This window comes from Bombyx mandarina, chromosome 25 (genome assembly GCF_030267445.1).
Source record: "Bombyx mandarina strain Sakado chromosome 25, ASM3026744v2".
Classification (NCBI taxonomy): Eukaryota; Metazoa; Arthropoda; class Insecta; order Lepidoptera; family Bombycidae; genus Bombyx; species Bombyx mandarina.
Genome location: NC_143231.1, coordinates 3,320,270 through 3,334,098, shown reverse-complemented (window position 1 = coordinate 3,334,098; position 13,829 = coordinate 3,320,270). Strand labels below are relative to the sequence as shown.

The 13,829-nt window shown below is 37.4% G+C and overlaps 2 protein-coding genes across 2 annotated transcripts in view; one reads left to right on the top strand and one right to left on the bottom strand.

The window, feature by feature from the left end:
• Positions 1-13,829, top strand: part of LOC114243932 (N-acetylneuraminate lyase) — a 275,732-nt gene that overhangs the window by 25,036 nt on the left and 236,867 nt on the right. The window lies entirely within an intron of this gene.
• LOC114243926 (N-acetylneuraminate lyase) lies at positions 2,166-12,864 on the bottom strand. The gene is made up of 7 exons (XM_028175579.2): positions 12,705-12,864; positions 9,686-9,809; positions 8,713-8,858; positions 7,128-7,293; positions 5,179-5,318; positions 4,289-4,463; positions 2,166-2,362 (listed from the first exon to the last, which is right to left on the bottom strand). Exons 1-7 carry the CDS (start codon positions 12,783-12,785, stop codon positions 2,208-2,210), a joined length of 987 nt encoding a protein of 328 aa, XP_028031380.2. The 5' UTR covers positions 12,786-12,864; the 3' UTR covers positions 2,166-2,207.

Sequence of the window (13,829 nt, the reverse complement as noted above, 5' to 3'; positions counted from 1 at the left end):
GAGCCCATAAACATCTATAACGTAAATGCGCCACCCACCTTGAGATATAAGTTCTAAGATCTAAGTATAGTTACAACGGCTACCCCACCCTCCAGACCGAAACGCATTACTGTTTCACGGCAAAAATAGGTGGAGTGGTGGTACGTATCCGTGCGGACTCACAAGAGGTCCTACCACCAGTAAAAAAATGCTGCGAAGATACTTTTTTAATTATTAAAAATTACTATGTGCTCGGACGAGAAATAATTATATTGAAATTTTAAATACAGGATATATACCATATTCGTATTTTAAGAAGTATCAGGTTCCTCATTACTAGACCACGCTTGTAGATCGTCGACTAATACACATCAATAATATTATTATATAACAAAAACCACAATTCAGGTGATTGTTTGGTTTCGAAGTAAAGGATATCTTTCTGTCTTAGTTATCGCGAGCTCATTTCATATTTGGTATATTAAGGGCTCTGAAAACGTGAGACAATGTTTTTGTATGTTCAATATCCTAATTCGAAAAACATCTTTGTATACGCATGATCACACTATGTAATAACCGGTCATCGTTCGAGTAAATGAACCCACAGACACAGCCCACTAAGTTTCACGCCGGATCTTCTCAGTGGGTCGCGTTTCCGATCCGGTGGTAGATTCTGCGAAGCACTGCTCTTGCTAGGATCCATGCTAGCAACGTCGTCAGGTTTGAGCACCGTGAGCTCACCTACAAGCTCGGCGAATCTAGAATAGCCCCTCGACGTTACTAGAATAGGTAGGAAAAAAAAAGGAAAGTAAAGTAAGTAAGTTTTTAATCATTGCGACACATTGGGCAACAAACATAATAATATAATAAATTAGAATGTAATTAAAAACGTATTACTTGATACGTATATCTTTGTATAATATACTATAGTAGTGTACCCTGTATATTGCATATATAATATACTTAATATTTAAGATATAATAACAATAAGAGACCTACCTACTCCGGCGAGTTAACGTTGTGAGCATCCAGAAGCGATTATGTGTGTGTGGTGTCAGCTTAGAATAGCATCACCTCATCTCTTTCCGGGGGTATTGGAAAAGGCGACTGATGGATTCACCGGAGAATGAGCAGTAGCATTTGAGTACTAGTGTACTGTATGCTTAATGCGAGTTTTTTAACGTTCTCGATAACGTGACAGTTAACTCAACTTGTGTGGAGTTGGAACGTTTGCTTATGTTTGCCGCTAGGGGCGCTATTCCAACTGCATACAAATTTACGTTAACTTTTACTTTATCGAGAACGTTAAAAAGCTCGCACTAAGCAAACTGATATCGTCAACACGCATTAACTGGTAGTAAGGCGTATTTTAAGCCTGCACCGGTAGCTAAACACTGTGAGGCCCTTTCTATTGAGAAGGTGGAATGCATTCCGGTCGGAAGGGTATCTTTCAAACAATGCTATAGTGATTTCGATTATATATTCCAAGGTAAGGGGTGACTTTTTTTTTTGCTTAGATAGATCCTGGTAGGTAGACGAAGCTCACAGCCCACCTGGTGTTAATTGGTTACTGGAGCCCATAGACATCTACAACGTAAATGCGCCACCCACCTTGAGATATAAGTTCTAAGGTCCCAGTAAAGTTACAACGGCTACCTCACCCTTCAAACCGAAACGCATGGGGTGGTGGCGCCTACCCTTGCGGACTCACAAGCTGTCCACTGCTAAACATATGCTTTCATTGGCACCTGCACCCAACGTGACTTAACGATTTTCACTAGGTCGGTCTATTCGGTAGGTGGCCCTCCCACACTGCGCTTGCCAGTACGTGATCTCCACTAAAGAACCTTTTTGCACATAGGTCGTCCGATCTTCACGCTGTGAAGTCTATAGGCTTCGGCAATAACATTACACCAGTGGACCGTGAGGTTGTCATATACGCGAATGAATGCTTTGGTTCTGATTTTACAGCACGATTGCTTCTTCATCGTAGAAGTTATTTGCAAAGACATGTCAGATACGTATTTACTTAGAAGAGTACCGGCTTGCGGAATTTGAATCACGGGACAGGTTCCATCACTTGAAATGAGTGGCCGTCTTATCCTTTAGGCTAAAAATCTCTCTACAAACAAAATTAAAGGCCAATAAAAATAGAATACATAACAGGAAAAAGTAAACATAACACAAATCTTGCAAGCGAATTTATTTTCGTGATTCGAAAATTAGAACTAAAATGCGGAGATTCTGCACCCGTTTTCTTCTAAGATGGTCTTGATATCATTCTTGTCTTCTTGGGAGACTGGCTGCAGGGGCTGTCTGGGGTCCCCGAATTTGTAACCGGTAACGATTTCCGCAGCTGCTTTTAAGCCTGGTATGACTCCGCCTGGGAGAGTATGATTTTTAGACGTTAATTTGAAGGTCACTCGACATTTCACATTAGCCTGCCTCTACGACTAAGTTGAGATTTCAAACAAAAGTGGTGTTTAAGGCTAACTATAGTCGGATTTTTAATTAGACGAAGCCAGCTGACAGTAGCTAATGTCACTTTGTGAAATAATGTTGCTATATTTAAAGTAATAGTGATGCGTTCAGTTCTCATTCAATCACATAAATGAACTTGTGAAGAGTTAATCATTAATTGCAAACTATAAAAGAATATTATTTATATTTTACAATAAAATTGTATTAAAGTGATCCAATATAATAATATGTTACTAGTAGTATGTAACTACAATCAGTTTTTTTAATTTTCATTACCTATGTACCTATAATTGTTATATTTTATACATCTATAGTTTCAACTATATGATGCATTGGAAATAGGACAGTCTTACAAGCTTCCTCGCAATGTTTTTCTTAATGTTTAAAACACTCGGTATTCAGTACAGGTAGATACCATAGGAACATAATGTTTCGTCGAAAACTCGTTGGTATGTACAAAGCACGGCTAAAATTCGAACCCCATGCCCGATATCGGCAGTTCGGCACACTAACTATTCACTAGACAATCGAGGCAATTTCATTAATTCAGGAGTTTTTTCAATCGTTCACTTTGTCACAACACTATTTTTATTTCATCAAAAACTGACAACACAGTAAACGTCAGTTTACTTCGTCTAATAAAAAATCCGACTATAGATGATGACCTTTTTTTGATAACGCCATCTTGGTTGGTTGCCCTCAATTAAGAAAAATAGTATTATTATTCGCCAATAGATGTCGGGAAGAGTTGATTATTGAAAACACGAATAAAACAACATATTCTGAAAATAAATCGTAGCTAGATCGATTTACCGCCGCCGAAATCCCCTGTATACTAAATTTTATGAAAATCGTTGGAGCCGTTTCCGAGATTCAGATTATATACATAGGTATATACAAGAATTGCTCGTTTAAAGGTATAAGATTAAAGACTTGAAGGATAAAATTGTTCTGTTTTTATTCAAGGAAATTACGTGACCGTAACGTAGAGATAATCCACATGGATCTAAGGATGTGGATTCAAAATTTAATCTTAAAGTATAGATAAAAAAATTATAATAATATAACACCATTATCAAAAATGTGTCCAATTCAATCAATTTCAATCAAAATATGAAAAAAAGCGGTACAAATTTATATCGTATACGTATTTATACCAAAATAAAGCGTATGAAAAATAGTAAAAGATGTTCCAAAGCACCATCCGTTGCGTCATTTTATATTCTCATTTGGTGCTATAATTCCACAAAATCCTCTAATTTCAATTATTGTACAAATAACGGTCGGATTGCTAAACCTTGATCTCAGTAACAGCGCCAAAATATCGGAAAACTATTAAAACTAAACATCGTGACAAGAATCGGTTAAATAATAGTTATCCTTATTAGTAGGGGTTGGGCGTCTTGTAAGTCCGCACCGATACGGTTTTTTTTTTCGGTCCGGGTCCGAACCTCCTACGAGGTCCCCGCGCAGAGGCGCGCGGGGTATGTGGGTCTCAACGATCTGCAGGTGTTGAGAGCAGACCGCGGGCCCAAGGAATTTTAGGGCCCACGCACTAAACGACTCCCCTGTACTCTTACACCCGACGTCCGATCTCCGTCCGGGTTCAAAATCCGGTCAGAGTACCGGTTTCCGCGGTCAACACTACAACCAGACACGCGGCGCCACCCCGAGGACGCCTGACCGACGGGTCGTCGAGGCGCACCGGTACGTACCACAACCCTGACTGAGTATTGTGTTCCAGTCTGAAGGGTGGGCTAACCATTACATCTCAAGATGGATAGGCACACCCGACTGCGCGAATAACAAAGATCAATCAAATACGAACCTTTAGCGATGATTTTATTGGTAAGATGTGATAGTTTCTGTTGAGCTTCAATCGCTGCTGTGTCGTCGGAGTTTTTACACGATTTTATTATTTCCAAGATCAGTTCGGGGTAAACGCTAGCAGTCACGTCGAAGAACGTATCAAATCCTACTTGAAGTGCCGATGATATGGAAAGCTGAAATATCAACATTTATAAGAACTAATAACTAAAGAGTTGGTTTTATGCTAAGGCGATATAGTATGTAGGTACATCGGATTGCGAATTACACCACTCATCTTGAGATACGAGATCTAAGTCTTAAATACAAAACACCTCGAAATAAATGTTTATAGTGACTTCCAGAAAAACTACCTAGACTGGATATAATTATTTATTTAAAATAATATGTGTTAAGTTGTGGAAAGAACATTATAATGTACTTAGAAATTTCCTAATGAAAAATTTTGGAAATAGTATCTAAAGGAAAATAGATAGGTTTGTTATTTTATTTTATAGCTTACGTGGGTGGACGAGCTTACGGCTCACCTGGTGTTAAGTGGTTACCGGAGCCCATAGACATCTACAACGTGAATGCGCCAACCACCTTGAGATATGAGTTCTAAGGTCATGCCCGGCTGCCCCGCCATTCAGTTCGAAATAGCTTCACGGCAGAAGTAGTCAGGGTGGTGGTACCTCCCCCTGCGGACTCACAAGAGGTCCTACCACCAGTATTTATGCAAATTATAATTTTGCGGGTTTGGTTTTTATTACACGATATTATTCCTTCACCGTGGAAGTCAATTGTGAACATTTGTTAAGTACGTAATTCACGTAGGTATTTCATTGACACGAATTATACCGCAAATGACGTCATTCGTTAGTATTTCACTTCCAAGCATAAAAAGCTTACGTGATCCGATATGTATATGTTCTGATCTTCTCTCAAATTATTTGACGATTTTACGTTGAGAGCCACTTCGAGTTTTGTCTTCAATCCTTTGAATTGTGGTATCCTTTCTGAAGCCAGCTTAAAGAAGCTCACCATGTCAACTGAAAATTAAGATGTCATCTATAGTTACAGTAAACGATCTTACATCGACGGGTGAAAGGTTTAGATAGGTTTAACTAATTATAAGTACTATTTCGTATAACTATGTAACTATACTGAGAACTTACTTTAGTCTTATCTTCGATTTTATTTCCTTTTTTAAATCTTCGGATAATGTTACCTTAATGTGCCCTACCGTTTGTTAGTGCCTTGTTTTATGCGCTATGTTGTGGCTATTTGTTGTTATATAATATAAAAACATAAACATAAGTAAACTCTGATAATTATTATCTTCATAGTCAGATTGAACAAAGCTATTTGTTTCTGTCGCAAAGCGTTCATATCTAAAGTTTGGGTCTTAAGCTCTGTTGAGTGCTATGACAACACTTTTTTGTTTGTTGTTAATATTTTCGATTGAGCTCACGGTCCGCCCAGTATTCAGTGGTTATTGGAACCAACAGAAATCACCTCGAGATAAGAGGACGAAATCTAAATAGTATAGCTATATTATAGTATAATATAGTAATCTCCGCTTTCTCCCGCCTTTTTTACTAGACTCAAAGCCTAAATTACATTATTTTTTACAACAAATTACAACTGAGTGCGTTACCGAAAACAATAAATATACAGACCAAAAACATATGGCTATAAACGCAAATAGAATTTATTTTGAATTCTCAAATACTTTCGGATTAATTATTTATATATTTTATAGCGGAGGGGACCACGGAATAGATAAATAAGGTGAGGGGATGGTGCGATTTGTCGCGGGCACCTAAATACATAGTACATACTAAAGTGACCTATGAAATCTATTTGTTAAAGTAAAAAACGTAACTACGCAAACGCTTTAACTAACTTAATTAATTAATTCTTAATTACTTTGCGAATTAATGATAAATTTGCATTTAACATCTGCAACGTTCTAAATGTCAATTCATGAATGTTTGTACAACTGTACAAATTATGATTTTTCTCTTCGTATTCTCTTTGTAATTTACAAGAATTATTTTCGAAAGGATCGAAGTATACTTTGCTCGATTTTGAAATTATTTTACCACGTTGTTTTACCACGAAAATGTATACGAAGTATCGGAACTTATAAAACAAAATTAAAAGGAAAAAATGTAATCAAATTTTCGTATACAGATAGGAAAAGGCGTCCTTTTTATTATTTTTATTGCCCTTGTAGGCAGACGAGCATACGGCCCACCTGATGGTGAGTTGTTACCGTCGCCCATGGACTTCAGCAATGCCAGGGGCAGAGCCAAGCCGCTACCTACCGCTTACCGCTTTGCCCCAATAAAGCAACGGTGAGGTTTGTGAGAAACCTATTTCAATGCTTTTGTTTTAACTTCAATAGGTCGACACATTGTCAATCTAAAAGTTTCAGTTGAACTGGCCTAAAAGCGGTTAGCCTTTAACTTAAACTATAGCGGTGACTTTTGATACAAACCATGTGGTACAAACCTACATCCAGTACAATTACCCTGTATGTTTTAAGCTTGGATCATTTATTACTGGTGGTAGGACCTCTTGTGAGTCCGCGCGGGTAGGTACCACCACCCTGCCTATTTCTGCCGTGAAGCAGTAATGCGTTTCGGTTTGGTTTGGTTGGGGCAGCCGTTGTAACTATACTTGAGACCTTAGAACTTATATCTCAAGGTGGGTGGCGCATTTACGTTGTAGATGTCTATGAGCTTCAGTAACCACTTAACACCAGGTGGGCTGTGAGCTCGTCCACCCATCTAAGAAATATAAATAAAAAAACAGGCTGTCCTAATCCTCAACACAACGAATAAAAACAATACCATTCAATCCAGATAAGTGCGAATCATTGTAGATGATAGGCAGTGAAGGCGCTGCCTTGGCAACCAGTTGTAGAAGACTGACCAGTTGCAAAACGTCTTCAGGTTTGTAGTAAGGAGTTGGTAGAACGAGCAGGGCGTCTACTTGAAGGTTTGCTGCGTATTTTGCCTGAAAATTAACATTCCCTTCCTAAATATAAATAAATAATATTATAAATATAAATAAATAAATTTTCTAAATAAATTTATTTTCTATTTTTTAGTTGAATTTTATATAAAGCGTGTTTTTTAGTTTTTTTTTAACTATTATTTATTTTTCATTTTTTAGTTAATTTTTCTATAAAAGCGTATTTTTAAAACTATTAAGTACTTTAACATCAATTACTGCCTTATCGACTATAGATAAAAATTATATAAATTGGCAAAAATCTTATTTTGTAAATTGAATAATGGAATAATCTTATCAAATTAGTGTATTGTCATCGGTCCTCGATGAATCTACAAAGTTTGAATGAAATCTGGCCGTTTAAAGTGGGTCAAAATCACGTCTAAAGGAGTCAGTTACAAACATACAAACATACATACAAGCGGAGCTAATATAAAGCGTGTAAAAATAGAAGATTGAACGTGAAAACTTTGAGAAACATTTTCTTCTTTATCGTACATCAAACAGCATTAGCGGAAGCGGAATTAATTATGGTGTCTTATTATTTAAATAACAAGGATCAATTTAAATAAGTTTTCATTATTGGGAACAGAATATCTGATTTTATATCGGGATATAAACATTTAAAATTAAACCGATCGAATATCTAAATTTATTACACTCTTAGTTTACATAAAAGTACATTAGTTACATAAAAATATTTTCTTTCGGTTTTTGCTAGTCGCTTAATTTGAAGTATGTCATTCAAACGAATTACACCCCAGTGGTTTGTTACCATGAAAACTGTTTAGTATCAGAAACGTAAGAAATAATAACAACCTAGAGGTCCCGCAGTAGTCGAAATTCGACTATAATTAATTGGAATTGTATAATAAGTTTGTACACTATTATGATTGTATTTTATACTTCTATAATCACAAATTTCGCCAAGGCTACACTATAAAAAAATATTAATAAAGATAAACAATATTTAATTTATTCTCAATTTGACCACAGACGTCAAGAACAAAAGTTTGACAATTAATAGTGTGCATGCGTGTGTGCGTCAAATACATGGTATGTAGTGTGTGTAATGTTTTCTTTATTGATTTAATGTATCTTTTATGCATTATTTAAAAAAAATATTAGCATTGTGCACTTCTTCTCTATATTCTCTTTAAGTGTGGAAAATTTCATACTCCTCCGTCCGCGCAATTTTCGTAAAAAGGGATACAAAGTTTTTGCTTCACGTATTAATATATAGATATAATAACGGCAAAAATATTCGAGATTAATTCAAACCTACTTTAAAAGGTAGGTTTGAATATGGTTACTTACATTCGTTGATTCGTGCAGCCAAGCCGCAAAACATTTGGATCTTCTAATAGTTCTCCTAACATAACCTGAAAGTCATAAAGGCTATAATAGATGCATACTACTTACCAAGGAGATGATGACAGGCAGAGCGCTTCCTCCGATTTGGGCGACCACCTTCAATCCTAAGGGCCTTCCAGCAGTTGTCCAAGAGTCAAGAAGTTTCTTCGTCTCACAAAGGTTCAAGTTCGGTCCCTCTCCTGGTGTATCCGCGACTGTAACAGGTAAATTTAAGTGCAACCTTGAATACTCCGCGTTTTTAGGCAATTCAATAACACTAGCCCTACAAAGAGCAGTGCGTCGCTGAATCTACTACCAGATCGGAATCGCGACCCATTGAGAAAATCAGTGGATGATCTCAGGTGTCCCTAAGTTTGGGTTCAGAAGGAAATCGTCGTACTTCCGCCTACGCCTGGTGATAGGCAGGGCATGTTGGAGTCGAACCGACTAAAATGCCCTGACGCTCGGGCATGTCAGAGTCGAACCAACTAAAATGCCCTGATGGTCAACAATCCGCGGCTGAACCTTAAATGAATCGCAGCTTTTTTTATTTTATTTTATTGCATAGATGGTTGGATGGATGGATGGTGTAGGGTTTTCGTTTAGTGGATAGGCCCAATGAGCGATGGTGTTCTCTTAACTCGTATTCACGAGCGATTTCCAAATCCCACATGATAAAAACAAAAATTAAAATTTTAGTAAGGTCTTACCGGTATCTGTATCGATTACCATTCTGCCTACTCGTGAAATAAAGCTGTCATAGGTTTGGGTTTGAAGGGTTGTTGTTGTTGTTGAGACTGTTTATTTCATATTGATTTTCTGTTTCATACTATACTATATTAGCCAATAAAGATACTAACCAACACAACCACATGCCTATGTGCGTCAAAAAAACGCTGTTATCTACGCATAAGCCCACAGCTTAGATTTCGAAGTAAAAAATTGTGTTTCCATTGTATGGGTTATGGCTATTATCTAGCTCGTCTACTTATTAACGAAAATAAAAAAATACACACACGCACACACAGGTTAGTGAACTCACCAACAACTCCATCAATCCCGTTATACTTCAGATAGGTCGCGATTTTGGGGATGACTTTGTAGTTGACGCTTCCATCGTCGTTGAAGGGAGTGAATACTGTTGCAAAGACACCTTTTTGGTTGAACTGTTGGTGAAGTTGTATTATCAATTCCCAAAAGAATGAGGTGAATTGGTTAAATGGTAATTAAAATAATTTTGTGAATACGAGAGAAAATAAAGGTAACATTCTGGAAAAATGGTAAAATCGATTACTATTATTCTATTATTATAGTATATATATATAATATTAGAATCAATAATTACTATAATTACTCAGAATAGGTATTATTATATTTTATCGTTATATTATTACACTTAGAATCAACCATTTTACCATTACCTGCTGCAATTGAAGATGGTGTTTCAGAAAACAAAACTTATTTAAATATTTAACAAGGAAATTGCGTCATTTAATAAAAATTCATTGCAAAACTCCGGTGACGTATTTCAGTTGGTGCCAAAGTCGAGCCGGCGGTCGTCTTTGATATAATAGTTGTACCAATAGCTAAAAATAAGACTGGAGACCTTGCAGATAGCAGTAACTATAGGCCTATCTCACTAGCTACTGTTATATCCAAAGTGTTGGACAGCATGCTTAACTTTAAACTAAATAAATATGTAAATCTTCATGATAACCAATTCGGATTCCGTTCAGGTTTGTCGACAGAGAGTGCAATCTTAAGTCTTAAGCATGCTGTCAAATACTACACGCGGCGAGGAACACCTGTTTATGCCTGCTTTCTTGATCTGTCCAAGGCGTTTGATTTGGTTTCCTATGACCTCTTGTGGAAAAAGTTGGAAAATATTAAACTACCCACGGAAATAAATAACATTCTAAAGTTTTGGTATGGGAACCAGATCAACAATGTGCGATGGGCTGGGGCTTTGTCTCTTCCGTATAGGTTGGAGTGCGGGGTGAGACAAGGCGGGTTGAGTTCGCCTACGCTCTTCAACCTGTATATGAATGAGCTGATCGGCGAGCTCAGTAGGACCAGGATTGGTTGTTTCATAGACGGGGTGTCCGTAAACAACATCAGCTACGCAGACGATATGGTGCTGCTGAGCGCGTCTATCTGTGGCCTAAGGCAACTTGTTTCTTTGTGTGAGGGATACGCCAAATCACACGGTTTGGTGTACAACTGTAAAAAGTCGGAGATCATGGTCTTTGAGACCAGGGGTGGGACGCATGATAAAATACCTCCCGTAGTACTCAACGGAACGCCATTGACAAGAGTTTATAAATTTAAATATCTCGGCCATGTGTTGACCCCTGATCTCAAAGATGATGAAGATATTGAACGAGAGCGGAGAGCGTTGTCGGTTAGAGCAAACATGATAGCTCGCAGGTTTGCACGGTGTTCACTTAAAGTCAAGGTCACCCTCTTTAGGGCCTACTGTACTAACTTTTACACGTGCAGCTTGTGGGCTGGATATACTCAAAGATCGTACAATGCTCTCCGTGTTCAATACAATAACGCGTTTAGGGTGCTGGTGGTGCTGCCCCGCTTTTGTAGCGCATCAGGGATGTTTGCAGACGCTCACATAGATTGTTTTTACGCTACCATGCGTAAGAGGTGTGCATCTCTGGTAAACAGAGTGAGGGCCAGCTCCAACAGTATCCTGAGCATGATCGCAAGCAGGCTGGACTGTATATACATGGGTCGCTGTGGTGCCATCTCCCATGGGATGTTACCACAGTAATTCATTGTGATCTAAATATAACTAATAACATAGGTCAAGTTTTATTAACAATTTATATGAGTCATGGATACTTGAAATAAAAACATTATTATTATTATTATTATTATTTGAATGTGTTTTGATCGAAAAGTGGCTTGAATGTGTTTCGAGCCATTTTTTTTTATTTTTTTCTTATATGGGGGGACGAGCTCACAGCCCACCTGGTGTTAAGTGATTACCGCCATGCGCCACCCACCTTGAGATACAAGTTCTAAGGTCTCAGTATAGTTACAACGGCTGCCCCACCCTTCAAACCGAAACGCATTACTACTTCACGACAGTAATACGCGGGGTGGTGGTACCTACCCGTGCGGACTCACGTGAGGTCCTACCACCAGTAAAACCAAGTTTAAAAGTACTTTTAACTAGAAACCAGACTTATTATATGATTTTAAAATGATCTGGCCGTGGCCACTTCTTAAGCGAGATACATTTTGCCGGTTATACAATATAATCGAGTTCTCGAGAAGGTGAATCGTGGCATTCATATTGTGATGTCTATAGGGTCTTATAACCATTCTACATCACATGGGCACTGAGTTAGTTCACGTAGTCTATTCAATAATTAACTAATAGTCTAGCTAAAAGTTAGCTAAGAGATTTCATTAGTAAGTTTTGAATTGTACATGACATACGCATTAGAAAATTTTGACGGAACTGTATTTAATGGCAGATTATTATGATGATTGGCAAAGATTGTTAGTGGCCGTATTTCTAAGGAAATCTCGTTGTAAAACTTTTCTTGTTTAACGCAATTACCCAAGCCTTGAACACAACTGAGAAAAAGCAGTGGCCCATTTTCAGATATTCTTGCTAAGTTGGAATCGTTTAAAAGTGCTATGTTGCAATACGAATTTGCTGTTTGGTAATTAGCAAGACAATAAATAAACATTATTACTATGATATGACAATGAGAGAAAATTTTATCTCTTTTTAAACCGTAAAACATATTGAAAGCCGTGAAAATTATTATCACGTATATGATTTTCTTAGGGACGACATTCAAAATAAATGGATTTTTTAAATTATTTGTTGAATTATGGATGAGTAAAAGATTAATTATATAATATCATAATATCTTGCACTGCAGTAAAAAATTCACAAATGAAAATTGCATGTCAAATAATGACAAAGCATACGCGCTGCTTTTAACGTAATAACTCATTTTCACTATGATTAGCGAATAAATGATTTCTTTCTTTCTTTCTTTCTTGGTAAAAAAAAAACCATTAGTAATTACCTCGGCATAGTCTTCGCATCTTGTATTAAACACATTTATTATCAAAACACATAAAAACGTTAATCCAGATATCGAGTACATGTTTTTCTTGTACTCTTATTTGTACAACTGACTCTGAATTATATTCACGAAACAACTTATACGCTAATATAAAATTTTAATAGTGATGCGAATGTATTTTATTCTTCGATTAATCAATTGCTTAATTTTTTTTTTTTTTGTTGCCTAGATGTGTGGACGAGCTCACAGGCCACCTGGTGTTAAGTGGTTACTGGAACCCATAGACATCTACAACGTAAATGCGCCACACACCTTGAGATATAAGTTCTAAGGTCTCAGTATAGTTACAACGGCTGCCCCACCCTTCAAACTGAAACGCATTACTGCTTTACGGCAGAAATAGGCGGGGCGATGGTACCTACCCGTGCGGACTCACAAGAGGTTCTACCACCAGTAATTCACGAAAAAGCATCAACTTGGATTTGAAAAAGAAATAAAGCACATCGAAATAGACATGGTCTTTGCATCCGATGGATTTTGTGTGTGCCATGCATCTATTCTAGAGCGAAAATCTTTGTTCATATTAGGGCACAAACCTATTTTGCGCGAACGCAAGAATGATTTCCATTATGAGGGATGGATAATAATATGGATTTTTCTTTTGTTTTTGTTAACTAAATTCAGTATGAGTGTTTTTTTTGTGCTAGGACTGTTAGAGCCTATTTATTATATATTGTAGGCCTATATATTATAGGCCGGATCCACTGGTGGTAGGACCCCTTGTGAGTCCGCGGGTAGGTACCATCACCCTGCCTATTTCTGCCGTGAATCAGTAATGGGTTTGAAGTTTGGTTTGAGTTCCTTTCGGTTTGAAGGGCGGGGCAGCTGTTGTAACTATACCTGAGACCTTAGAACTTATATCTCAAGGTGGGTGCGCATTTATGTTGTAGATGTCTATGGGCTCCAGTAACCACTTAACACCAGGTGGGCTGTGAGCTCCTCCAACCATCAAAGCAATAAAAAAAAAATAGATGCGCACAAATGCAAACCATGGAGAATACAAGAAAATGAAGAAAAAAAACAACAACTTCAACACGAGACCCTGTTCGGTTGTAATCCAAAAAA